At 42.7% G+C, this 25,901-nt stretch overlaps 1 protein-coding gene and 1 long non-coding RNA gene across 4 annotated transcripts in view; one reads left to right on the forward strand and one right to left on the reverse strand.

The window, feature by feature from the left end:
* Positions 1-16,510: 16,510 nt before the first annotated feature.
* The window catches only part of LRRC8B (leucine rich repeat containing 8 VRAC subunit B), a 79,643-nt gene continuing 70,252 nt past the window's right edge, over positions 16,511-25,901 (reverse strand). For all 3 annotated transcript variants that reach the window (XM_055585238.1, XM_055585237.1, XM_055585236.1), the window contains exon 5: positions 16,511-20,553. In XM_055585238.1, the coding sequence (XP_055441213.1) occupies positions 20,281-20,553 (273 nt within the window). In that variant the 3' untranslated portion in view covers positions 16,511-20,280. The remainder of the gene's footprint in view (positions 20,554-25,901) is intronic.
* Positions 22,416-25,044, forward strand: LOC129655160 (uncharacterized). The gene is made up of 3 exons (XR_008715791.1): positions 22,416-22,531; positions 24,746-24,882; positions 24,964-25,044. It is a non-coding gene; the product is annotated as an uncharacterized LOC129655160 (long non-coding RNA).

Below are 25,901 nucleotides of genomic sequence, written 5' to 3' on the forward strand. Positions count from 1 at the left end.
CAATATACAGCCTTGATGTACTCCTTTTCCTATTTGGAACCAGTCTGTTGTTCCATGTCCAGCTCTAACTGTTGCTTCCTGACCTACATACAGGTTTCCCAAGAGGCAGGTCAGGTGGTCTGGTATTCCCATCTCTTTCAGAATTTTCCACAGTTTATTGTGATCCACACAGTCAAAGGCTTTGGCATAGTCAACAAAGCAGAAATAGATGTTTTTCTGGAACTCTCTTGCTTTTTCCATGATCCAGCGGATTTTGGCAATTTGATCTCTGGTTCCTCTGCCTTTTCTAAAACCAGCTTGAACATCTGGAAGTTCACGGTTCATGTATTGCTGAAGCCTGGCTTGGAGAATTTTCAGCATTCCTTTACTAGCATGTGAGATGAGTGCAATTGTGTGGTAGTTTGAGCATTCTTTGGCATTGCCTTTCTTTGGGATTGGAATGAAAACTGACCTTTTCCAGTCCTGTGGCCACTGCTGATTTTCCAAATTTGCTGGCATATTGAGTGCAGCACTTTCACAGCATCATCTTTCAGGATTTGAAAGAGCTCAACTGGAATTCCATCACCTCCACTAGCTTTGTTCGTAGTGATGCTTTCTAAGGCCCACTTGACTTCACATTCCAGGATGTCTACCGGCTGCGACCGGTGCACTTAGCGTGGCAGAGAGGAGCTACCCCACGTCCGAAGTCAGGGGCAGAAGCCGGGAGGACCCCATGCCTGAGGGGCGGTGGCCAAGAGGAGTTACCCCACATCCAAGGTCAGGGGCAGCGGCGGAGAGTGCCAGGCTGCGACAGCGCAGGAACGGCGGAGAGGAGCTACCCAACTCTGACATCAGGGGCGGCGGCCGGGAGGAGCTACCCCACGTCCAAGGAGCGGTGGCTGCGTGGGCACAGGAGGGCCTAGAGGAGCTATTCCAAGTTCAAGGTCAGGAGGGGTGGCGGTGAGGAGATACCCCTTGTCCAAGGTAAGGAGCAGCGGCTGCTCACTATTAGAGAAATGCAAATCAAAACTACAATGAGATATCACCTCAAACCAGTCAGAATGGCCCTCATCAAAAAGTCTACAAACAATAAATGCTGGAGAGGGTGTGGAGAAAAGGGAATGCTCTTGCATTATTGGTGGAAATGTAAATTAATACAGCCACTACGGAAGATGACATGGAGATTTTTTTAAAAACTAGGTATAAAACCACCATATGACCCAGCAGTCCCACTCCTAGGCATACACCCTCAGGAAACTAAAATTGAAAAAGACACACATACCCCAGTGTTCATTGCAGAAATGTTTACCATAGCTAGAACATGGAAGCAACCTAGATGTCCATTGACAGATGAATGGATAAAGAAGTTGTGGTACATATACACAATGGAATATTACTTAGCCATATAAAGGAACACATTTGAGTCAGTTCTAATGAGGTGGATGAACATAGAGCCTATTATACAGAGTGAAGTAAATCAGAAAGAGAAAGATAAATATTGTATACTAATGCATATATATGGAATCTAGAAAGATGGTACCAAAGAATTTATTTGCAGGGCATCAATGGAGAAACTGGAGAAGGCAATGGCCACCCACTCCAGTGCTCTTGCCTGGACAATCCCATGGATGGAGGAGCCTGGTGGGCTGCAGTCCATGGGATCGCTAAGAGTCGGACATGACTGAGCGACTTCACTTTCATTTTTCACTTTCATGCATTGGAGAAGGAAATGGCAACCCACTCCAGTGTTCTTGTCTGGAGAATCCCAGGGATGGGGGAGCCTGGTGGGCTGTCGTCTATGGGGTCACACAGAGTCAGACACGACTGAAGCGACTTAGTAGCAGCAGCAGCAGCAATGGAGAAACAGACAAAGAAAACAGACTTATGGACATGGGGAGAGGGAAGGAGAGGGTGAGATGTATGGAGAGAATAACATGGAAACTTACATTACCATATATAAAATAGATAGCCAATGGGAATTTGCTGTATGTCACTGGGAACTCAAACAGGGGCTCTGTATCAACCTAGAGGAGTGGGATGGGAGGGAGATGGGAAGGAGGTTCAAGAGGGAGGGGACATATGTATACCTGTGGCTGATTCATGTTGAGGTTTGACAGGAAACAACAAAATTCTGTAAAGCAATTACACATCAATTAAAAAATTAATTACAAAAAAAAAGAGATGGGGAGTGGGAGAGAAGAGAGAGCTCCAGGCTCTCTCTTCTTATAAGGACACTAATCCTATCCTATAGGCTTCACCCTCATGACCTCACCTAAATCTAATTATTGCCCAAGGCGCCACCTCCTAACAGGATCACATTGGGAGTTAGGGTTTCAAAATATGCATTTTTGGGGGACACTTACATTCAGCCCATAATATTAACAATGACAAAATAATGCTAATGCTTAACGCTTAGAGTTTGACAGTTGGCAAATATATTTCACATAAACCAGCTCATTTGCACCTCACAAGTTAGTTTTGATACCAAACAGGGTGCTTCCGGGGGCTCCTGGACACAAAACCTTTCTGTGTCCCCCATTTCTTTGATTATAGGAAATAACTTTTATTCAGCCCCCATGACCTTCCTGAGTTCCAGTGGGCAGATTCAAGCCGTTGTTAATTAGGGAAGGGAGGGTAGTCGAGACTAGGGATAAACAGTCAAGAGAAACAAGGTCCTGTTTCCCCATCAAAGGATATACACAACAATGTCTGAGCTGTTTTGCAGATACTGAACCCCCCTCCAGGTGGAAGAAGTTACAATTAACCGTGGTATGCTGCCCACAAGCATGTAGACCCCAGACCAATTGAAACCTGAAGGTTGATGATACAGACTCCTCCTTACCTCACCACCAACACATCAGAAGAGCGTCCACGAGCTGATCACAGGCCTTCTTTGAAGCATTACTATAAAACTTCTCACTGTCCTTTCCATGTGGGGGGACACATAGTTTTCTGAGGCAGGCACCTGCTGTATTCCCCTTTGCCTGGCAAAGTAATAAAACTATCCTTCTCTACTTCACTCTTGTCTCTGAGATTTGAATCGGCACCGGTGTGCAGAGAAGTTGAGCTTTTGGCATCAGTTTTTATATTCCTTTTATGGTGAGGAAGCTGAGCTGAGGATTCAGTCATTTCCCCAAGGCCACACAACTAGTAAGCGGCAGTGGCAGGGTGCAAATTCAGGTCTAATTCCAAATCCCGTGTTCTTTCAGCTGCTGAGAAATCAGCCCAATCTGCCCCGAGGATTAACAACAGCAACAATGAAGTAGGAACAACTACTGATGTTTATTTAGTGCCTGACTAAGTGTCACTCAGGCTTCCCTGGTGGTTCTGATGGTAGAGTCCGCCTGCAATATAGGAGAACTGGTTTGATCCCTAGGTCGGGAAGATCTCCTGGAGAAGGGAATGGCTACCCACTTGTTTTCTTTCCTGGGATATCCCATGGACAGAGGAGCCTGGCGGGCTACAGTCCACAGGGTTGCAAAGAGTCGGACATGACTGAGCAACTAACACACACACACACACACACACACACACACACATGTCATTCTCTTTGACAACCTTATCTCCCAGGGCAGGTAAAATTATTCTATTTTACATCCCTGAGAAAATCTAAAATTGTAAGGATTGAGTCACTTTCCAGGAGCACACAGCTACTACATGGCAGAAAAAGTATTTGAACCAGGTCTGGTTGAACTTAAAGATTATGTTCTTATTAAATGCTCTGCACTAGTGGCCTTTGAAATGCTCTTTGAAAAACAGTATGCAAGAGGAAAATATTCTGTTAGACATATTTATGGAGATTTTAGTCAAAAATGGATTTCTTGCCCTTTAAAGGCATTAGAGTCCTACAATGTACTCTATTGAAAGTCCTATTTTTTAGGCACTGCAGATGGAGGACAGATGTTTCTTTATGCTCTGAAAGGTCCACTCTATGTCACTGACCATAATGAGATTGTATCTTGTTCTGAATGTTTCAGAAAAATGGCATCGGACAGATCACTCCAAATGAAAGCCAAGTCAAAGGAGGGACTGCATAGATTTGATGAAAACAACAACAGGATGTTAGTCAGTGGTTTGGGTGGAAACTTTTCACTGTGAAGTTCATCCTGAACCACACAGACATTTTCAGAGGCGCTCTACCCTAAGATTCAGCCTGAAGGCAGAGAAATGCGTTTGTGTCTGATGGAGACTTATGGGAATGGGGTGGGGGGAGGTGCCACGGGTCAGAGCAGTGCAATGCTGAGCTTTCCTTCACTATGATACAGAATTACAGGTAGAATAAAGGCCCTAAGGCAGTAGAGAGCAAGTGAAAGCTTTGCTGTGACTTGAGTATGACTATTTAGATAAACAGATGATTTCTGTGAATTCAACAGTCATGCTTTAGTGCCTGAGCATATTTTAACTGCCCATTTGGGAAGAATGACTAGACTTTAAGATAATACTTAAGATCGTATTTCACAGTCTTTGTTGTGTTTTGGAGTCACGATTGCAACCTGTGAAAGTTTTTCAGGGCCAATACACAAGTACACTTATGTTTTGACCACACTGATCCCCAGATTAGGAAACCATTTGCATTCCAGAGAGAATCAGAGCCTCAAACTGCCTTTATAGTCACATACCTCAGTGGTCCTTGTTTTACTGAAGACGAAACTGAAGTAGGCATAGTTCAGGGTTAGTGACATGCTGGAGTCACTTAACAAGCTAGGAGAATGTTCCCTGAAGACCTAGAGGATGTTAGTTCAAGATGGTGTTTGCAGATTTTGTTGAGTTTCTGCATAGTATCTAAGAATACAAACTTTGAAATCCGATCTGGATTCTAAGCCAGATTTGTTTACCAGCAGTATGAGTTTTTACAGAAACATTTAACATTCTCAAGCTTCAGTTCTGTCATCTGTAGGATGAGCATAAGATTTTCATACCATAACCTCATCATTCCCATTATATCCTCAAAGTCTGCACCCAAAGTTCTACTTCCTTATGTTGTTCACGTGCCCACAAGCCTTCGAAGGCTTATCGTATTCACAGTCTGTCCACAAAAAGTATCCACGAGCAGTTTCTGGCATGTGTACTTCTCCTTGGGCTTTCTGGCTGACCCCCTGGTCCTGCAATGAGGTTTGCCAATGCCTAAACTTCTGCTTTTCGTTCATTCTGTACCTACAATGTGCTAGGCACTCTACTAGTTGAAAGGGAAAGAAAGAGTAACAAGATTTGATTTCTGTTGTCAGTTTAGTGAGGAGGGAATCTATAATAACTTCACTACATTTTTATAAAGTTTAAGAATAAAAGCACTGAACTGTAACTTGAGGGAAGGAAGGTGGTCAGAGACAAAATATTTTGTCTTAATCTTGAAAAATGAATGCAGGTTTGAGAAGTTGATCACTAGGTAGATAAAGAGGTAGGGAGATAGATCAGCTGGTCAGTTGTGTCCCACTGTTTGCGGCCCCATGGACTGCAGCACGCCAGGCTTCCCTGTCCATCACCAACTCCCAGAGCTTGCTCAAACTCATGTCAATCGAGTCAGTGATGCCATCGAACTATCTCATCCTCTGTTATCCCCTTCTGCCTTCAATCTTTCCCAGCATCAGGGTCTTTTCCAATGAGTCAGTTCTTCACATCAGGTGGCCAAAGTACTGGAGTTTCAGCTTCAACATCAGTCCTTCCAATGAATATTCAGGACTGATTTCCTTTAGGATGGACTGGTTGGATCTCCTTGCAGTCCAAGAGACTCTCAAGAGTCTTCAACACCACAGTTCAAAAGCATCAATTCTTCAGTGCTCAGTTTTCTTTAAGGTCCAACTCTCACATCCATACGTGACAACTGGAAAAACCATAGCTTTGACTCTATGGACCTTTGTTGGCAAAGTATTGTGTCTGCTTTTTAATATGCTGTCTAGGTTTGTCATAGCTTTACTTCCAAGGAACAAGCGTCTTTTAATTTCATGGCTGCAGTCAATATCTGCAGTGATTTTGGAGCCCAGGAAAATAAAGTCTCTCACTGTTTCCATTGTTTCCCCATCTATTTGCCATGAAGTGATGGGACCGGATGCCATGATCTTCGTTTTCTGAATGTTGAGCTTTAAGCCAACTTTTTCACTCTCCACTTTCACTTTCATCAAGAGGCTCTTTTGTTCCTCTTTGCTTTCTGCCATAAGGATTGTGTCATCTGCATATCTGAGGTTGTTGATATTTCTCCCAGCAATCTTGATTCCAGCTTGTGCTTCATTCAGCCTGGCATTTTGCATGGTGTATTCTGCATATAAGTTAAATAAGCAGGGTGACGATGTACAGCCTTGATGTACTCCTTTCCTGATTTGGAACCAGCACATTGTTCCATGTCCAGTTCTACCTGTTGCTTCTTGACCTGCGTACAGATTTCTCAAGGGGCAGGTAAGGTGGTCTGATATTCCCATCTATTTAAACAGTAGATAGATGATAGATAATCTTCCAAATTTATATTGAAGAAAGGGGCCTCTGAGTGAGAGAACAGTGTGGGCAAAGGCATGGAGGTTTGGGAAGGCCTGGCCCATGGACTGCCATCCCGTTCCCTGCCATTCCTGTGGTGGGCCTATAGGAATGCATGTGGGAAGTCCAGCACTGCCCTGAGGGTTTGGGTGCTGGCCAGAAGCAAATCACTGGGGTCAGGTCACAGTGCTGCTTTGTTAAATCTCACAGTGTACTAGAGGGCAAGAATATGAACATTTCCAGTGAGTCACATGTAAATGTGTCTCTTTCTCAAGGTACTGAGGTGGGAGGTTGGAGGAGGCGGCTCCTGTCATTCTGGGTGACAGAGCGAAAAGTCAACATGGTTACATTTCTGCTGCTAATGTCATTCCAGTCATGTGGAGTCGAATTTAATTTTCTCAACCTTCTTCTCTCTATAGCTACAAGAGACAAGACTTCTTCCTTTAATCACACAATCTGACTGAGGAAGAACAGACAAGTGTGACTGTGGTACATGGTTTCAGAGAAGGCTCTGCCTGCCCTGTTCTCAGCAGTGCCCTGCGTGGTGGTGGGTACATGCTTGGTACCAACAGGGAACCCTTCTTGCCTTCCTTTGCATCGTAATATGGTTACCTGATTGATTCCTGATATCAGGAACCGATACCTTCCCGGTTACCTGATTGCTCCCAGGGAGATGTGGGTGCTGTCCAGGGCATGGCTGGTTTTCTCAACCATCTCTTGGCTGTCTGTCCTCTTCATATGAGCAGAGAGAAAAGAGGGAGGAAAGAAAGGGGCCGTGTGCCCCTAATGGATCAGGTTCTCTGTTTTCTGGTCTGACGTACTTTTCTCTTTCAGAGGAGAACATCCCCTCCACGTGTAGGCCAGTCCAATCGGCAGACATTCACAGAGAATCTCAAGTCCCGTGCTGACGCTTCAGGCAGCCATGGGTGCTGTCCACACCAGATTTACGGTCTAGTCAGGAACACAGATGTTAAACAAGTAGTAGTTACCAAGGGGATGGCTACCTCAAAGTAGAGTGCCAGTCGCCATGAGAACGCACAACAGGGGAGCCTGAATGTGGACTTGGTCAGGCAGCTGCTATGCTGGGGAAGTGACCACTAAACCCAAGAAATGGAAGAACTCAAGTTAGTTAGACAAATGGAACATGAAAGAGAAAAACATGCGTAAAGATAAAGATGAGAAAGTATACATTTTAAAGATTTTCTACCATCTATCTTTGGCAGGAAAACTCATGACCACTAACATGTAGTGAACTCTCACTGGGGTTGAACTTGATGCTAAGCATTGTACTTAATCTCCTGGAATCCTCCTGAGACCAAGGGAGGTCTGTTTTCATGAGGCTGCTTGTCTTGTCATTGATCCCGCTGTATCCTCAATACCTAAGGTAGCCCCTGTGTGGGAGCAGGCACTAAATATTTGTAGGATAGAGTCTACACTTTACAGATGAGCAAACTGAGGCTTAGAGAGGTAAGGTTACCCAGATCTCACTGGTAGAGATAAGACTCCAACCCAGGGTGCAGCCGGCTGACAGCCCAGCTCTAAGACAAGGGGCTTGCTTTCTCCTCTTCTAAACATGGCAGAGTTCACACCTAGGCCTGGAGCAGTCTTCAGCTGTACCAGGGCACAAACTAGGTGCACAACACACAGCTCCAGGGCTGCCAATCATGGGTCAGAATAGCCAGACAAGTCTGCCCTTGGCGTTGGCACCCTGCAGGGGCTGTACCCTTAAAACAGGGAGGAGCTGACACCTATCAGCGCACTCAAGCCTGGAAGCGTGTCTCTGCAGCTGGAGCCTGTTAGCTGATGGAACACTTAGGCCCAGAGCCCCATGAAACAGAAACCAAAGAACTGAAAACTTGGAGGCAGCAGTTGGTCTCAGGTTAGACTCTGGGCTGGACATCAGTGGTGATCAGCCTTGGATTTCATGCTTTGGTGTTAAAAGCCCAAGAGGGTCAAGTACCTCCCAGGTCACCTTTTTACCCGTGCCACTTACAGGGAATTGTAACCTGAGATGACATAGGACCTCCTGGGAATGCGCCTATCTGCCCTGCCCTCCATGGCTCCTTTTCACCGCACATCTGGTTCTCTTGTTGGGAGGCTTGGCAGAACAACCTTTTAAAACCATCCCAGCCTCCCTCGCCTGCTGTTATGCAGTAGGTTCTTAAGTGAATAAAAGAGTTGTTCACATGCCATAAAAATGAGTCATTTATAAAGCTAAAAATTAAATGTATGACATGCTCGAGCTCTTAGGAAAATTACTCAATAATAACCCTGATCAACACTTCCCACTTACTGAGCATCTTACATAGATCAGAATACTGGAATTGGAAGGCACTCTAGGGAACACCTAAGCTCACCCTCTCATTAGGCTCTGTTAGATGGGGACCCTAGCACACAGGCAACCACAGATCACACTGGAAATGGCAGTTGCAAGGGCCAATGCCAAATGCTAAGAGTCACAAGGATCCCACATTCTCTCCCACTACAAGCTGGCCCCTGGCATCCTCAGCCTGTCCAAACTCCTGAGCCACAGTTCACGCCAAGAAGGGGATTCCCTTTAGCCACTCTGGCCAGGGGCTCAGTTGGGGCCCCTGCCGATTATCTGAGGCAGCACCTGAGCCATTTGGCTCATTTTCAATCTTGGGAAAAAAAAAATCTCGGTGGGTGCTTTTTCTAAGCTGGGGGAATTAGACTCATCATCAGAAAGAAAAAGCGAGGCAGGTCAATTTCTTTCATCTTCTAGAAGACTAAAAAAGCAGCTAATGTGATGTTGCAAAGTCACTTGGTAAGCCATCTTCTGTTCCTGAGCTGAGCTCGGTGGCTGGGGTGCAAGCTTATCTGGGAGCTGCAGTTCCACTGTGTGAAGGGCCTTGGAGGTGGTTGATTGGGCAGCTCACAGTGGGTCTGATGTGCCCTTGTCTTGAAGGGCAGGCGTTCTGAAGAAACCAAGGGGAAATGCCAAGTGAACCAAGGCTTCAAGGAGTGGGTTCTTGGAGCCTGAGGTGAGGCTTTCTCCATGATTAGGGATATGTTCAGCAAATATGCAGAGCCAGGGAGGGACACATCACCAGCTTGGGGTGAGGAACACAGCTCCTTATCCAGAGCACAGCAGGAATTCAATAAGGACAGTATCACCTACCCCTCCTCCGCACTCTCCAAAAGTCCACATCAGCAGAATGAATTTAGAATCAATTTAGCCTGAACTGTGATTGATAGTCATTTTGCAAGTCTAAAATGTCTGCCAGCATCTCTGTATAATAAACCAAGATTCTCAGGCAGTTAAACTGTAACAGCAATTCTGTATTAAACCCAAACTGACTGGGAGCCCCATGTGCACCTTGAAGCAAGGACCAAAATATTGACAACTCTTTTTCTAACAGGATAAGGTCTTCATCCATCATCTCCCACAGGGTCTGAAACTCAGAATGGCACTCTGTTTCTCTGATGAGAGCACATGTGCTCATAGTTTAGGTTAGGACATTGAAAGAAAAACTCTGCAGTTTCAAAAATAACCACAAGTTTAAAATTACATTAGTCGTTTGGATGAAATTGTTGTATTTATACTAAAGGGTGTTTGAAGCGATGTGTTTGTGTATATGGATATATCTGTGTGCATATCAATCCTTTCCCAGCATGCCTGCACAGTCTAAAGGACAGAATACTGGATCAGATGCCGAAATCCTAGGCTGTTCTCACACCACCATCACTTGCTTGTCACATGATCCTGGCAGTGTGCACTATACAAAAAGCAGTGCTTTGGTGCTAGAGTCTCCAGTTCAAAACCTGGGTCTGCCAGCTCTATAATCTAACATGTCACCTCATGTCATTTAACCATCCTGGATTGACTTCTCTTTTCTAAAAATGGAGACCGTGCCTATCTTAACACATTTTAAACACATTTATAAAGTCTATGGCCATTGAACTCCTAAGTTCTCAATAATGATTAATTATTGATGGCTGCTTTCAGAGCCTAGCTGATAAGTGAAGTGGGGATAGGAGCCTCAAGTGCTTTGGGCCCAGCACTGCACTTTGCACAGAAAGTGTTATTATCAGGATACCGGACATAGCTAAAATGAATGCAGCTTGTTAGAGAAGGCACAGGGCTTGCAGTTAGGGAGGAAGTTTGGGTGCTAGTCTTGGCTCTTCCACTGGGCTTTGGTTTTAGACTAGCAGAGCTTCCCAAGTGGCACTAGTGGCAAAGAACTTGCCTGCTAATGCAGGAGGTGGGTTTGATCCCTAGGATGGGAAGATCCCCTGGAGGAGGAAATGGCAACCCATTCCAGTATTCTTGCCTGGAGAATCCCATGGATAGAGGAGCCTGGCGGCTGCAGTCCTTAAGATTGCAAAGAGTTGGACACGACTGAAGCGACCTAAGCACAGCATACTCCAACCTTTTTGGCACCAGGGACTGGTTTCATGGAAGACGATTTTCCCATGAATCAGGATGCAAGCAATGGGGAGTGAAGCTTCACTCACTTGCCCACCACTCACATCCTGCTGGGTGGCCTGGTTCCTAATGTGCCACAGATGGGTACTGCTTCATGGCCTGGGGGTTGGAGACCCCTATTATAGACTCCTGTGCTCCCGAGAAGAGCACAAACAGGGGGATATGCAGATTTCGGTGCCACCTCTCTCAGGCAGTGGGCTTGTGAGCTTAGACAAGTCACCTAGGGTTTCCTCGTCTAAAAAGTCTTCATGGTTTCTTCTGTTGGCAAGTTCTGTGATCCTAGGAGAGGATGGGCTCAGGAGAGCTCAGGAGCTCTCATTGGCTCAGGAGAAGACAAACTAAGATAGATATGGAACAGGAGGAAGCAACAGGCTTAAAGCTATCAAGAGGAGACCAGTGCACTCTGAAAAGCAGAGTCTTCAAATACTCAGGTGGGTGAGAGGGTGAAGTGCTCATCCTGGGTGCTGTTTACCTAAATCTCTGTAGAAAGAGCTTTGCAGACCTGTAAGTTACATTGGATTCCTCTTCTGAACAGTCACAAGGTGTTGGGGAAATTCTCATTTTTAAGTTTGTTTTCTTATCTGTGAATTGGGAATAACACACCAAATAAGGTTGCTGGCTGGACTGAGACAGCACACAGGAAGAACCCACTAGAGTACTCAGCCGGTTGCAGGAGGTACATGCTCAGTCGCGTCCAACTCTTTGTGACCCATGGACTGTAGCCTGCCAGGCTCCTCCTGTCCATGGAATTTTCCAGGCAATAATACTGGAGCAGGTTACCATTTCCTTCTCCAGGGGATCTTCCCGACCCAGGGATCGAATCTGTGTCTCCTGCATTGGCAGGTGAATTCTTTACCACTGCTGCCACCTGGGAATCCACAGAAGGTAAATGATGTTATTGGTGTATCCCAATATGATGCTTCCCCCAAGGTGGCAGACTCCAAGCTGTAGGAGCAGGGATGAAATGATTAGATTTTTATCTTTCCTCAGTTTGAAGCCATTAATGAGGTCTGTAATATATTGTTCTGCCCAGGAATCACCGGGCCAGCGAATTTCCCTCAGGCCTCAGAATGCAGACTGAATCAATGCTTTTTCACTTGGCTCCTTCTTCTTCTGGATTTCCTTTTTTACAGAGCAGTTACCCAAGACTGGTTCAGTCTATTATGAAAAGGGTGACAGAACTGCTCTTTTCTCAAACCCAAAATGACCTGTGGAGTCTTTTTAGGATGTGCCATAGAAGCACGTTTGGAGAAGGAAATGGCAACCCACTCCAGTGTTCTTGCCTGGAGAATCCCAGGGACGGGGGAGCCTGGTGGGCTGCTGTCTATGGGGTTGCACAGAGTCGGACACGACTGAAGTGACTTAGCATAGCATAGCATAGCATAGAAGCACGTTAAGACACAGGCACATGAGACAAGGATGTGAATCCTAACCGTTTAGGGAAAGACTAGAGGGAAACTCCCTTCAGACAGGTGGCATTTGGTCCCCCCAATGTTCCAACATTTGCCTCGGTACTAACTTACAAAGAACACCAAATATTATTGGAATAATTGATAATAGATCAGGACCAATTAACTTGAGTTTTCATATGCAATTCATTAGGTTACCAGCCTAAGGACTGCAAATTGGTCCTACTTCCATCCAGCACAGCGAATAAGTCTATCATTTGGAATCTGAAATTGTGACAGGAAACTACTTTGTAGGAAGGGAGAATCCTGATAACTGAAAGACATTTATTTTTTTTCAAATGCATCCTATTTTATTCAGCATGTTATATTCAATGGTCCAAATCTATTACTCCTCTTCTGGTAAACCTACAACCTGAGGAACCTGGGAAACCACCCTGTCCCTAGTATAATCCCATTTGCCTCCAGTTCCTAGGCTTGCAAGCACGTCGAGCCAACTGACAGTCATACTCCTCTGGACACTGTGATTTCAAAGATATTTATTTTGATGACTACAAAGTAAAACATCTCCCTTGATATAATGGGTATTTAATACTCTCAAAGTTGGGATTTAGTAAAGGGTGATTTATGTAAGCTTGGAATATGTGGCTAGGACAATGCTAAATGGTCCAGTCAGAGACAGAGATACTGAAGGGTATAGCACCTGAAATCTGGGAAGGAAAAGAGTTGGGTCAAAAGAGAAGGATGCTCTGGGGAGAAAAAAGAGAGGGGAGACCCAGCAGCTGATGGGCCTGCTCGTGAGGCCTGGGAGAGGAGACTGTCTGTTGGGGTGTTTGATAGAAATACTATGAGGACTTATTTACAGTATCTCCCCAATCCCCACCTCTCTCTGCTCAGTCATCTTTAAGCTCTACCTCACTTTTTTGTGAGTATTGCTTTTGGAGAAGGAAATAATTAGCCTATTTAAGCTTCATGATTTTTACTAGTAGAAAACCAGCTCCCCAATCTTTACCAAATACCTAATAAATGAACATTCAAAGCACGTTTCAAGGTTGCTGAATTGTTTCCTGCCCAGGCACCCAACATGTCCTGTCTGATCCTGGTGCTGGGCATTGCATAGGGCTTTCTACCTGCATCTCATTTGAGATGGAGTCTCTGAGATTAAGTGAGGGCCACTGAATTCTAAAGATCTTCCCTCGGGAGGCAGGCAAGGAGAAACTGAATAAAAGGGGGAGAAATAGGAACTAGGCAAGCTTCTGTTTGATTTATTCTCTTCTCAGCGGCAGAGGGAGGCAGAGAGTAAAAAAAAAATGATGTGCCTGAAGCCCTACACAAACCAACAACAGGCCTGTGTAAAAAGGCACACAAAACGTAAGGTATTTGCTATATAAGTAGTAATCTGAAAAGCTCAGTGGCACACAGGCTGTTCTATAGAAGTACTGTATTTAGGAGGCAGGACTTAGAACTCTCATATGGAGCCTAATGAGACAACACAGGGTGAATAGAAACTTATATTTTCCAAAAAGAGACTACACATGTTGAAAGATGACTTTTTTCTGATCCTTCCTTGGCATATAGATATTTTTCTGTAAATATGGAGCTGAGTTCAAGCCCTGGCTTTGTGCCTTTGGATAAACTGCTTTTCTCTGGATCTCAGAGATGAGGAGGACACAGAAAACAAGCTAGGACCCTGAATTTCAGAGAATCCAAACAAGGGGCAGAAACCCAACCCAGCTCCAGAGCATCAGGCTGTGGCCTCAACAGCATGGCCACAGCTTCTGCCTGCACAGCCAGGCTCCCTTCAAAACATGTTTGAAAAATGATTTGCAAAGTGGAAAGGAGTGAAGAACGCGGAGTCACCCTTGTTGCCACGATTGTGGGGGCTGGTGACTGCCTTCTGGGCTTTTAGGACAGGACTCAGCCAAAGCACCTCGCAGTGATGCCTTAGGTCAGGCACTGGTTTTCATCTCCTCCACATATTCCCATTCCCAAGGCATTTAGAGGTGAGAGAAAGCTTTGCTTAAAGTACATTTCCAGGGAAAAATAGTGCCATCTAGTTTCCTTCATAACCTGCTTCAGTCTATATCAGGTTCTGCCTTCCAGCAGAGAAAAGTTCTTGGTATCTGCTTCCTAATGTGCTCCTGAAACTCTGTGTGTGATTGAGAGAGGGGAAAGTCTTCTATCCCAAAGTTCAAACTATTATGTACCTGGTTTACCAGATAATTCCATCTCTTCTCCCTACCTAAACGTCAACATCTCCTGTCTTAGTTTTTTACTTTTTATTTCATCTGGTCCACTAGTCAATGTTAGTGCTAAACCAACAGCAAATGGAGAAACAGGAGCCAAGAAGAAGAAAGGGAGAGAGATGGGTTGGTTTGTGAACCAGTCCCAAGGGACAAACACTGCTTGACAGACGAATCAGGAGAGTGACAGATTGCATACCCTCCCACAGTGCATTCTAGGATCAGTCCAACAGTTTTCAGAGCCTTGTGGCCATTGTAGCATAGTTTAAAAACTCATATTACTGTTATGATAGTCATACCACCATTCCTTGGTGGCTCGGTGGTAAAGAATCTGCCTGCCAATGCGGAAGCCACAGGAGACGTGGGTTCCATCCCTGGGTCAGAAAGATCCTCTGCAGGAGGAAATGGCAACCCACTCTAGTATTCTTGCCTCGGAAATCCCTTGGACAGAGGAGCTTGGTGGGCTACAGTCCATGGGGTCGCAAAGAGTCAGACACAACTTAGCAACTGGAAGACAGCTACATAAATTTGAAATTTTTCATTTGGTGAACAATATAACAACACAACTGCACAGGGAACCCTGGGAAGAGGAGGGACTCACTTCTGGAACTTGGGCACTGATAAATGTATACAGGTAAAATTAGTCCAGTCAACTTCTTCCAACACTGAATCTGTTTTTATTTGCTATTTATTATAAAAACTGAATCTGTATGTTACATAAAAGTTATTTTAAAAACAATAAAGTTCACTCAAAAGTACTAAATCTCAGGCAGAGGGATTTCACACCAAAATCCAGATTTACATGGTAAACCTGAGGGCCAAAAGCATTCAGCTCACAACAAAATCTTACATTTTCTAATAATTCATTACCAGAAGCAAAAACCAATTATGTACATGCTTCAAAATATATGACAAAAACAAAATAACAAATGCAAGCATTCCCTGTGAAGCTAACTACACAAAATGTTTCTTCTCAGAATTGGCCCTTTATTTTGTTGAGAGTGAAACATTTGAAGAGCTTGAAAAATATTTAAGCATGAATATTTAGGTTTATACACAATACATATATGTACAAACACACCCATTCTGATTCTATGCCCCTTTGAATTTTTTAAATTGCACCATCTCTGTTAAGAGATAACATGTAACATGCAGGAGGCATTCCTAATTGTTTTTCTCAGCCGTAGTGTATTATAGAAGTCAAATGCAAAATTTAAATATGAATTCTGTTCAATCGGAAGCCATCTCAACTCAGTACTTTGGCTCTTATATTCTATGCTAATACTTTAGGTTTTGATGGAATTGTTCATATATTTAAAAAGGTGAGGAAAATGTAGTTCATTACCAGAAGGTACTTAGTAGATAGGTCTCAGTGGATGTAGAAGTGATGGACCAGAGGCAGGAAGAAACCAGTTAAACTGGTTTCTTTGCACTGCTTCAGCTTTTCAGATACAGCTGAAGAAATTATTTGATCATATCCAGGGCATTTTGCAACAGTTATTAGTTTAGGCCATTTCATGTATATAATGTCTTCATAATTCAAACCAGGGTACAAAATAACTCCTCCCCAGACCAGACTTCCTTGTTTCTAGAAAGAAATAAACACAGATTCTGATGCAATATACAGTTCCTGAAAACAAAGTGGATTTACAGTTATATTCTCATTCTCTCTGTTATATTGGTATGGATGAAGAATCACTGGATCAGCTCTGAACACTGCAAGGATGGGTTGAGTAGAACAATTCAATTAGGCATAATTATAGGCTTTGGCTTCCCCCCAAATAAATACATGCTCCAGTAGTATTTCAAGTTCTCTAGCACAAATATATTCTATTACTATATCAATTTAAGGAGGTGGGTGAGCAGAGAAGGAAAACAAAATAGCTTATGTGGATGGGACGTTACAAGAAAGTGAAGATGGAAAGAGTATTTGATTGAAAATACAAGGAAATAAAACTAAACCCACAGAATAATTGTTTGATTATTTTAATGGTTTTGAACCCATCAATATTATGCAACATTTTAATTCAACATACAAAATTTAAATCATGAGACACCTGAAGAACAGAAACAAATATTTCCACTATCAAACAATAATTTTATACAGATAACAGCTCCCCACAGCACATACACTGGCGCTATGCCACAACGATGAGATCTTGGCATCTCTGTTTACCCTGTTTAACACAAACATTTGCTAAGTGACAGTGAAACATGGTGGTATCAGGAGAAAATGAAGACGAAGGATGAAGAATGAAAACACCTCATCTGTGTGCTACAGAGATGGACCTTAATGTACATTAGGGTCAAAACCACTTAGGTTGCTGACCAAGTCTGAGCATTTGGTTTTCTTTTAATAAGTATTCTTGGGCTTCCCTGGTGGCTCTGCTGGTAAAGAATCTGCCTGCAATTGGGAGACCTGGGTTTGATCCCTGGGTTGGGAAGATCCCTTAGAGAAGGGAATGGCTACCTGCTTCAGTTTTCTGGCCTGGAGAATTCCATGGACTGTATAGTCCATGGGGTTGCAAAGAGTCAGATACGACTGAGTGACTTTCATTTTCATTTCTTTTTACTTTAATATTATAGCTAAGAGAATAGAGCACTCCATGATTACAAGTAAGGAATAAAAAAGAATTAATATTTTAGCATTAACCTACAACCACTTGCAACTTTGGAAAAATATTACACATATTCAAAACGAATAAATTTTGTACACATAGGGATGTGCATGCAGGCTCATCATTGTGTATCTGTGTGTGTGTATGTAAATAAATGCATCTAGTCTAGCATAAGCCATCAACTTTGTTCTGAATAACATCCATATTTATTTTTTGGAAAGTGCAGTACACATTCTTGGAAAGCAAGTGTCAACTGGTCTCAAAATTATAATTGAATAAACTTCATTTGCTTCTTTGAAAACTCTCTTTCAAAATGAAGTTCTGCTCCAATATTGCATTAAAGTTGGCAAACACCACAGGTTTGTTAAGTGGTGGTCTCAGAGTTCATGGCATCTGTGTTACATCATTCCCAAAGCTACCTAAACACTGGTGAATAGGATTGAAATAAAAATGTATAATATTATATATGAAACAAGTCGCCAGTCCAGGTTTGATGCATGACACTGGATGTTTGGGGCTGGTGCACTGGGACGACCCAGAGGGATGGTATGGGGAGGGAGGAGGGAGGAGGGTTCAGGATGGGGAACACGTGTATACCTGTGGCGGATTCATGTTGATATATGGCAAAACCAATACAATAAAGTTAAAAAATAAAATAAAATTAAAAAAAAAGTTAACTTGAAAGGAGTTTGCACTAGTAACCAAATTCTTGTGTTTGGAAAGCAGCTTACAAAACTCATTATGATAGTAATTTGCTTCCAGAAATGTAGACAGGTGATAAGGAAGATTTAGCTAGTGCCTTTTGCAGGTGAACAGAACCTGGTGACTAGCCAGGAGGGGCTGTAGACTGTCAGGGGAATGGTGTGTACGTGCTCAGCCGCTCAGTCATGTCCGACTTTTTGCGACCCTATGGACTGTAGCCTGCTAGGCTCCTCTGTCCATGGGATTCTCCAGGCAAGAATACTGGAGTGGGTTGCCATCTCCTCCTCTAGGGGATCTTCCCAACCCAGGGATCGAACCCACGGCTCCTGCATTGACAGGCGATTCTTTACCACTGTGCCACCTGGGAAACCCCAGGGAAATGGTAGTAAATCTGAAATTTGTTTTTCATACACATTATGAGTAATTATATGACCCAAAATGAACATATTTCCATGTATCATATTCATGTTCCAAACACTGGAATTGGTACACATGACAATTCTACTGTGCAACACAGATGGGAAACATTAAAATGACAATGATCTCACATTAAAAAGATTTAAAATAACAAAAAACCTAGATAGAGTCAGAATCTGTTTTCTGAAGTCTAGAAGAAAGTTTCATCAGTTATGCCTGGGTCCCTGAGAGCTTGAATGTTCTGACTAAAGGCAAGTTTTGGTAAGAATTGCATTTTTACATTGTTCCTCCTCATTTAGAATAAACAGCAGTGTTTTAGGCAGCTTTTGGTGTTTTATGTTTTTTATAGCTATTACTCAAATTTTATTTGATGTGAACAGTTCTTTTCTCTGAATGTAAGATCAAAGGTGTGTGGCAGGTGAGGGAAGCTACATTTGGCCATAATTTAAAAACTCATTTTCATCCTTCTGGAAGGGACAAAGCAAGGGGAAAAACATACCATACATCACAATTCCATGTTTACAGTACTCTTTACCCATAGTGTTTTCCAGTTTTGTCGAGGTGCAGTTAATAGATTATTTCATAGTTTGAAATGGCATCACAATGCCTAGACACAGAGAAAAACACATCAAAAATGTACATTTCCCCAAAATGAGTCAGTCAGCTTTATTCATTTTACAATATGCATGATAATAAAAAGCCAAACACAAAACTCTTTATTGAAAAAAAAGAGCAAAATGTATTCCAGAAAAGTTAGACAAAGACATGAGATGAATTTCAGTTAATTAGATCTATTTCTTTGTGAGCTTTGAGAACCCATATTAAACAATGAATAGAGGCAGAGTGTTTCACATTATAATCCTATCTAGAGATCATGCAGATGGAGAAGAAAGTATTTTGTTTAACTTTTACTTAATTTCTACAGAGTGTTTAAAAATCAGTTTTATAGATCCAAATCTGTACCTCTCCCCTCCATCACAGTTTTTGAAGTAATTAAGAATGGTTACCCGTACAATAGCACAGCAACTAGGGAAGAGAGAGGTAGATGATGTGGCCATCCTCTTGGAAGGAAACCCCCAAATATTTTAGGGCATGAAAACACAAGGCTTTTGTTATCCAGAAATAATTAGCTGCAGACTACAAAAACATTTTGGAGCCAAGTGCGCACAAACGTGAGACTCGTAAGCAGCCAAAACCAAGTATATTAATAGTAAGTTCTTAAAGAAAAGGATGTGTTCTCTGTACCTTACAAAAACTATTCTCACAGATTTTGAATCCAAGATTACACAATAGAAAACATTTATATGTTTTACATTTGATATAAAAATTAGTAGCAAATAAAAAAGGCTCTGATGATATACAAGAAGAAATTGCAGAGGATACATTAAAATTTCAGGATGGCCCAAGGATGACTTATCCTAAATACCTGCTTCTGTTCTATGCAAAGGCCACAGGCAGGCACTTCTCAGGGTTCATCACTGTTGCTAAGAGAAAATCAGATGAAGGAAGACTCAAACAAGCTGGGACAGGAAGTAAAAATTAAGCCAAGGAGGAACTCTGCCAAGCGCAATGCATCCTGCCTAAAAGTATTTAAGAACATAAATCAAAGACAGTGCTGAGTGTACCTCAAGGGAATTTATGTTGATGAGTTTATGGCCTAGGTGATAAATATCAAAACAGGAAGTCAGTTAAAACAAGTATGCAAGTAAGTTATATCTCATCTTCAAAAGATAAAAACTGCAGATTCAATAATTTCACGGCCCCATTCTACCCTCCAAGTGTACACTTCTTATATCTCCATAAGTTAAAGATCAATTATTCACAAAACTTTGTTTCAGTGTTAATACTTTTTACCTGTTTAATTTAGACACTGAGTTGCCTTATTATAATAAGACATTTGGTTATAGTTAGTGATAATTATCCATTGTTCATCTTTATAACCTAGGAAATTTTAGTTCCCATTTAAAGCCCTGGAATGTACTTTTAAAAATTATTCTCTCTTTAGGTCAACATTTATCCAGGCATGTCTGCAAACGTTCTGTTACAGGGGGAGGAAGAGTATTGAGCAAATTCTCCTCAACAATCAGACAGCTCCGTTTTAGGGACTGACACCCTTCTAGTTCAGGAGGAAGTGTTTCCAGGTAATTACCGATGAGCTCCAGATGAGTAAGGTTCGACAGCTCACCCACGTGAGGCGACAAGCTCATCAGGCTATTTTTCCCCAAGAGTAAACACTGCAGCTTTTTGCACTGAAACAGCCCATCTGGAAGCATCTCAATCTGGAAAGGGAAAAAAAAGAAGCCAGTAAAACTGGGTTTTGAGGGCCTATTATACTACAAGTATTTATTTATACCCCTTCCTTTCCCCCAAAACATTTTCAGACATTTTACAGAGGTACATATAACAGTGATGATACATTTGAAGTAGATGGGAAACTTACAGGAAAAATAAGGATGTTCTGGAGTCAGGATTGAGGCCACTAAGAACTTCGAAACCCCTGCTGTATATGGGTGGGCAACAGATTAGCTCTAACAAAGCAATTCTCAACTCTCAAAGTAAATCTATCAGTTACATACTCATTTACAAACCAGTAACTCAGGAGAAGCAAATCAATCTCAACAGTCCTCAAAAAGAGTTTTACTGTGTGAGGTAATGAGCTATACCCTCAAAAACAGACACAGGGCTATTTCTTAGGGTTTCACAATATAGACTGAAAACTTCCTTCTGGTTTAAAGAAAACGCTGACAGAAGCAGAAACAAGAAGATGTGATTGTATAAACATGTATGTTTCATTCTCCTCTACACGCACACTCATGAGTATTAACTCTTTTTCTACCTGCTCCTGAGTTTTAAGTCATATGAAACAGAGAAATCATTTGGAATATGATAAATAGCCTGTTGCTAGGTCAACGCCTAGAAATGCTCAACTGAATTGCTCCTCTATCTGGTGGGAAGGTTGCATGTGAGTTTCTAAGGGAGCCACAGTGTGTATATGAAATGGGCTTATTGGGGAAAGACACCCAGAGAAAGGGTTAGCATACTCAATGTGCTCAGCTCTCATCCTGCCACTGAACTGCAAGTTTGCTCCAGGCCAAGCTGGACTGCACATACTCCACCCTCTAATGGTTCACAAATTTATACAAGCCTGGACCAGCCAACTCTGCAACTATGAAACAACGCAGGCTCCCTAGTTCAAGACATTGCTTTGTTAGAAAGAGGGATGAAAGGGGCGCTCCAGAGTTCAACTTGCTCCTCTGATGACCTAGTACAACCCCACTGAGCCAGTTCTCCACAGGAATTTCCAGAGCCTTCCAGAAATATCTCTTTAAAAAGATAAACATTCCCTATGCAGTGTAAAAGATGGTCAGACTGCATTAAAAAAAAAGGCTTATTATGATGGAATCTATCCCCTCCTCTATCACTCATACAAATATTCGGTACTGGATATCCTTGAAAATAAATCTAATGATCACTGCTTCTAAGACTATCATGCAATATAACTCACTCTACATCAAAATACTAGGTGGTATAAGCAAAGGAAAATATCTACCCTTTTATTTCATTTCTTAGGAATGCAGATACAAAACCACAGATATGTTAATTTCGGTATAGATACGGCAGAGAAATGAAAGAAAAAAATGTAACCTCCTTCTGATCAGACATTATCTGCAGCTCAAAAATAGGGTCAGTGACGTACAAGTAGAGGGAATGATCAGTCCTGTGCGATGAATGTGCTCAGGGTTGAGAGAGCCTACTGGCACAAAAGGAATGACTTAGGCAAACAGTCTGAAAGGAGGGCAGACTTGTCTCACCTGTATGCAGCGGATGCCTGCTGAGAGCCTTGTTTTGTGCCAGGCTCCCAACCAGGTGCTGGGGATAAAATGCTGAGCAAGACAGATGGGTCTTTAAGACCCATGCAGGGTCTCTCCACCTTGGCACTGTGGACATTTGGGGTGGGATAATTCTTTGTGTGTGGGGTGCCCTGTGCATTCAGCAGCATCCCTGACTTCTACTTGCTAGATGCCAGTGCCACCGCCCTCTCTAGTTGTGACAACTAAACATGTCTCCAAACAAATGTCTTCTGCAGGGTAAAACTGCCCCCCTTTGACAAGCACTGGTCTACCAGGAAAGAGAAGTATTAAACAATTATGGAGATCATTAGTCTACAGCGGCTGCTATGAAGAAGCCTGTCTTAACCAGGGCTGCATCAAAGAATCCCAATCTGTCTTCTTCAGTCAAGTTTCCAGACTCCAGCAGGTATCTTGCTTAATTGTACTGATTTTTTTTTTTTTTTAATTGGGTGAAGACCCTGAGCCATTGTCCTCTCTGCCTACCAGCACTATCATGTCTCACTCATCTCCTTTCAAATCTCTGAATTTGTGATTTTAGCTTCTTCTCAGCCCCCAGTACAGGTGAGGAATTTCACCAGGCAATGAGAGTGAGCCTCCGGGGTTGGCCCCTCAGTAGTGTCTGTTGGGAAAGTAAGTGAAAGGCTGTGGACGATGCACACTTCCTGAGCGCTAAGTGTCCACCTCAGCCAAATGTACTGAAGCCCTCAGAGCATCCAAGGAAGGATGGTTCTCTTCCTATGTTCATGGCTGACACTGACAATTAAATATTTCACTGTTTCCCAGAGGCTGGGACCTCATTTCAGAATTCTTCTCAGTGTCAGCTTTCCTATTTCTCTGGCCATTGACACATGCTATTTCAGAGCACACCAACCTAAATCCATCAAGTCCAATCATTTCAAGAGACAAAGCTGAATATTTCCATATCTAAGTGATAATGTCAAAACCAACATGGAACATTGCCACATAAATGATCTTTAGAGGGGATTTCTACACTATTCACCTTTGGGCTAAATGTCTGTGAGTTAATAAAATGCATTTAAATACAGAAAGAGAAATTGGAAGACCGAGGTATAAGTTGGAGTCATTTTTAAGATTTGAGCAAAGCCATTAAATCCTCCTCCTTTCCTGTGCTTCTTGGTTACATCCAACACCATTATAATCCAACTACAGTTTGGCACTGGAGAGAGCTGGAGGTTGCCTCTTCCTACCCCATCACCCACACACACCACTGCTTCCCACGGAACATCATTTGGACTGATGCATCTGAGCTGCAGGAGGAAGAGCACTGGGAAACTTCGGACCCCAGGCAAATTGCTCTGAGCCTCAGTTTCAGTATCAATAAAGTGAGGGCAGTGGATTAGAACAGAGGTTGGCAAAGATTTTCTCAAAAGGAGCAAGAGGGACCTCCCTGGGGGTCCAGTGGTTTAGACTTTACCTTTCAGTGCAGGGGAGCTAAGACCCCATATGTCTTTCAGAACTAAGATCTCAAAAACCCAAAACAAAAAAATAGAAGGAATATTGTAACAAATTCAATAAAGACTTTAAAATGGTCCACATCAAAAAAAAAAAAAAAAAAAAAAAGGAGCAGGATAGTAAATATCTTGAAGGTTCTGCAGGCCAAATGGCAAAACTGAAAATACTATGTAGGTAATTATAATAATAAAAGAAAAAAATTTCATATGTTTCTAAGTAATGTAATTAAAAATATAATAACAAGTATAATTTTTTTTGTAATATAGGCCCACTAGGGAGAACAATGGAATTTATTTATGGACACTAAAATTTGGATTTCCTATAATTTTCAAATATGAGGAAGTATTATTATTTGATTTTCTTCCCCCAATCACTTAAAAATTTAAAAACCATTCTTAAGTCAGGCTGTGAGTAGATTTGGCTCCGAGGCTGTACTTTGCTGACCTCAGGACCAATGATCCATAGTATTCCTTTCATACATGAGTCTCTTTTTAATCTATATTCCTACTTCTAAATCATAACTGATTAAACCTTCCCATGGGGTTCTGTTTCTTGACTGTCCTCTTCCAAGGACTTTGAGTATGCCACAACCAGCGCCTCCTTGCACTGTCAGGCTCAAGCCTCACCTTAGTTACCACCCAATGACTCAAACTAGACTGGCGGAATTCAAGGCAGTCTCCATTCGGACCCCCCGTCTAAAGGCTCTCTTCTCTTATTACACCTGGCATGCCAGTGACAATCTTCTGGTATGACTTCTATCCTTCCACATTTCCCCAATCAGTGTTCTCAGAACACTCCTCTCAAGAGTTATCATAAAAAAGAACGCCTTGCTCAAATAAGTGTGCCAAATGTTGCACACCCTATCATCCTCTTGGAGAAGCACAATGCATGTTCATATGATAAAGGCTCTGAGGAATCCTGCCACAAAAACATGCTAAAAACTGTTTCATGTTTTTTGTGAGAAGACCTATCACTATCCCATGGAGTTAAGTCTGGAGTGTCCTCTCAGTGAATGTCTTTCATTTGGGGGCTGCCCAACATCTTCAATGTCTAGAGAATTCTCTACCTTATCTTCATGGGGCTCTTGGTGGGAAGCAGCACCCACTTCCTACTAGAGGACTAACAACACCAGATTCTTCTGTTCCAGATCTCCTGCAGCTCGAGTGTGAGCATTCACGAGCATGGGCGTGTGCGTTTGCTCGGTCGTGTCTGACTGTCCTACCTCATGGACCATAGCCTGCCAGTCTCCTTTGTCCACGGCATTCTTCAGACAAGAATACTGGAGTGAGTTACCATTTCCTTCTCTAGGGGATCTTCCTGACTCAGGAATAAAACCAGTGTCTCCGGCATCTTCTGCATTGGCAGGCGGATGCTTCACCACTGAGCCACATGGGAAGCCCGTGAGCATTCACAAGCTCTATCAGTTGCTTAGATGTGGGGCTCAAGGAATAAAGCAGAAACCATGAAGAACCGATTTTGTGGCAGAGCAAGGGCCACAGTAACAGCAGCATCGTTTTCAGGGCAGCACTGGTGCTCAGTGCTGGTATGGTCAGTGTCGGGGTACCTCTTAATTTTACTTTTGTACTATGATTCTGGCTGCTTTTCTCTTGCTATCTAACTTTGTCCCTGTTTCCCAAGCCTGATTTTGTAGCCTTTTCATTAATGAGACACATGACGTCTTTTCAATAAATGTCTTTTCTGCTTAACCCCAGGGTTAGCATTTGTTGCCTCCATCTTATGAACCTGACACACTGCCCAAGTCTTTAAAAAAGTGTTCTTTCTGCAGTCTTCACCAACCCCCACTCCAGAGAGAGGAATCAACTCACGTTTCTGGCTATAAGCATATCTAAATACTTATGCAGCAGGTTCGATGCTTTATTTTATAAGTTTTATAAATATTTTGGTCTACCTTATCGAGTCACGAGAACCTTAAGGTTTCAAGAAGAAACCTTCAAGTTAGTTAAATTCCTACATAAAACATGAATCCTCAGTTCCCTTTACCAATATTCCCACCAAGCGGCTGACGATATCTGGACAGTTTAATTAAGAAAATCACTTCTCCCTTCTCAGATGTTCATTCAGTCTCTGGACAGCTTTCTTGGGAAAGATGAGAACTCTTCTTTTGCTTGTCTGAGCTCTAACACTAACAACAACTCCCAACAGGCTTTCCTTCCTAAGTAGGGCTTCCGAATATTTGAAGACCAATAGTGTGGACTATTCTCTTTCCCTTCCCTTTCCAGTGCTTCCTATCACTAGGCTATACTGTCCCACCAGAGAGGAACCTTTCATCTCTCTGGCTGCTG

Source organism: Bubalus kerabau, chromosome 6 (assembly GCF_029407905.1).
Source record: "Bubalus kerabau isolate K-KA32 ecotype Philippines breed swamp buffalo chromosome 6, PCC_UOA_SB_1v2, whole genome shotgun sequence".
NCBI lineage: Eukaryota > Metazoa > Chordata > Mammalia > Artiodactyla > Bovidae > Bubalus > Bubalus kerabau.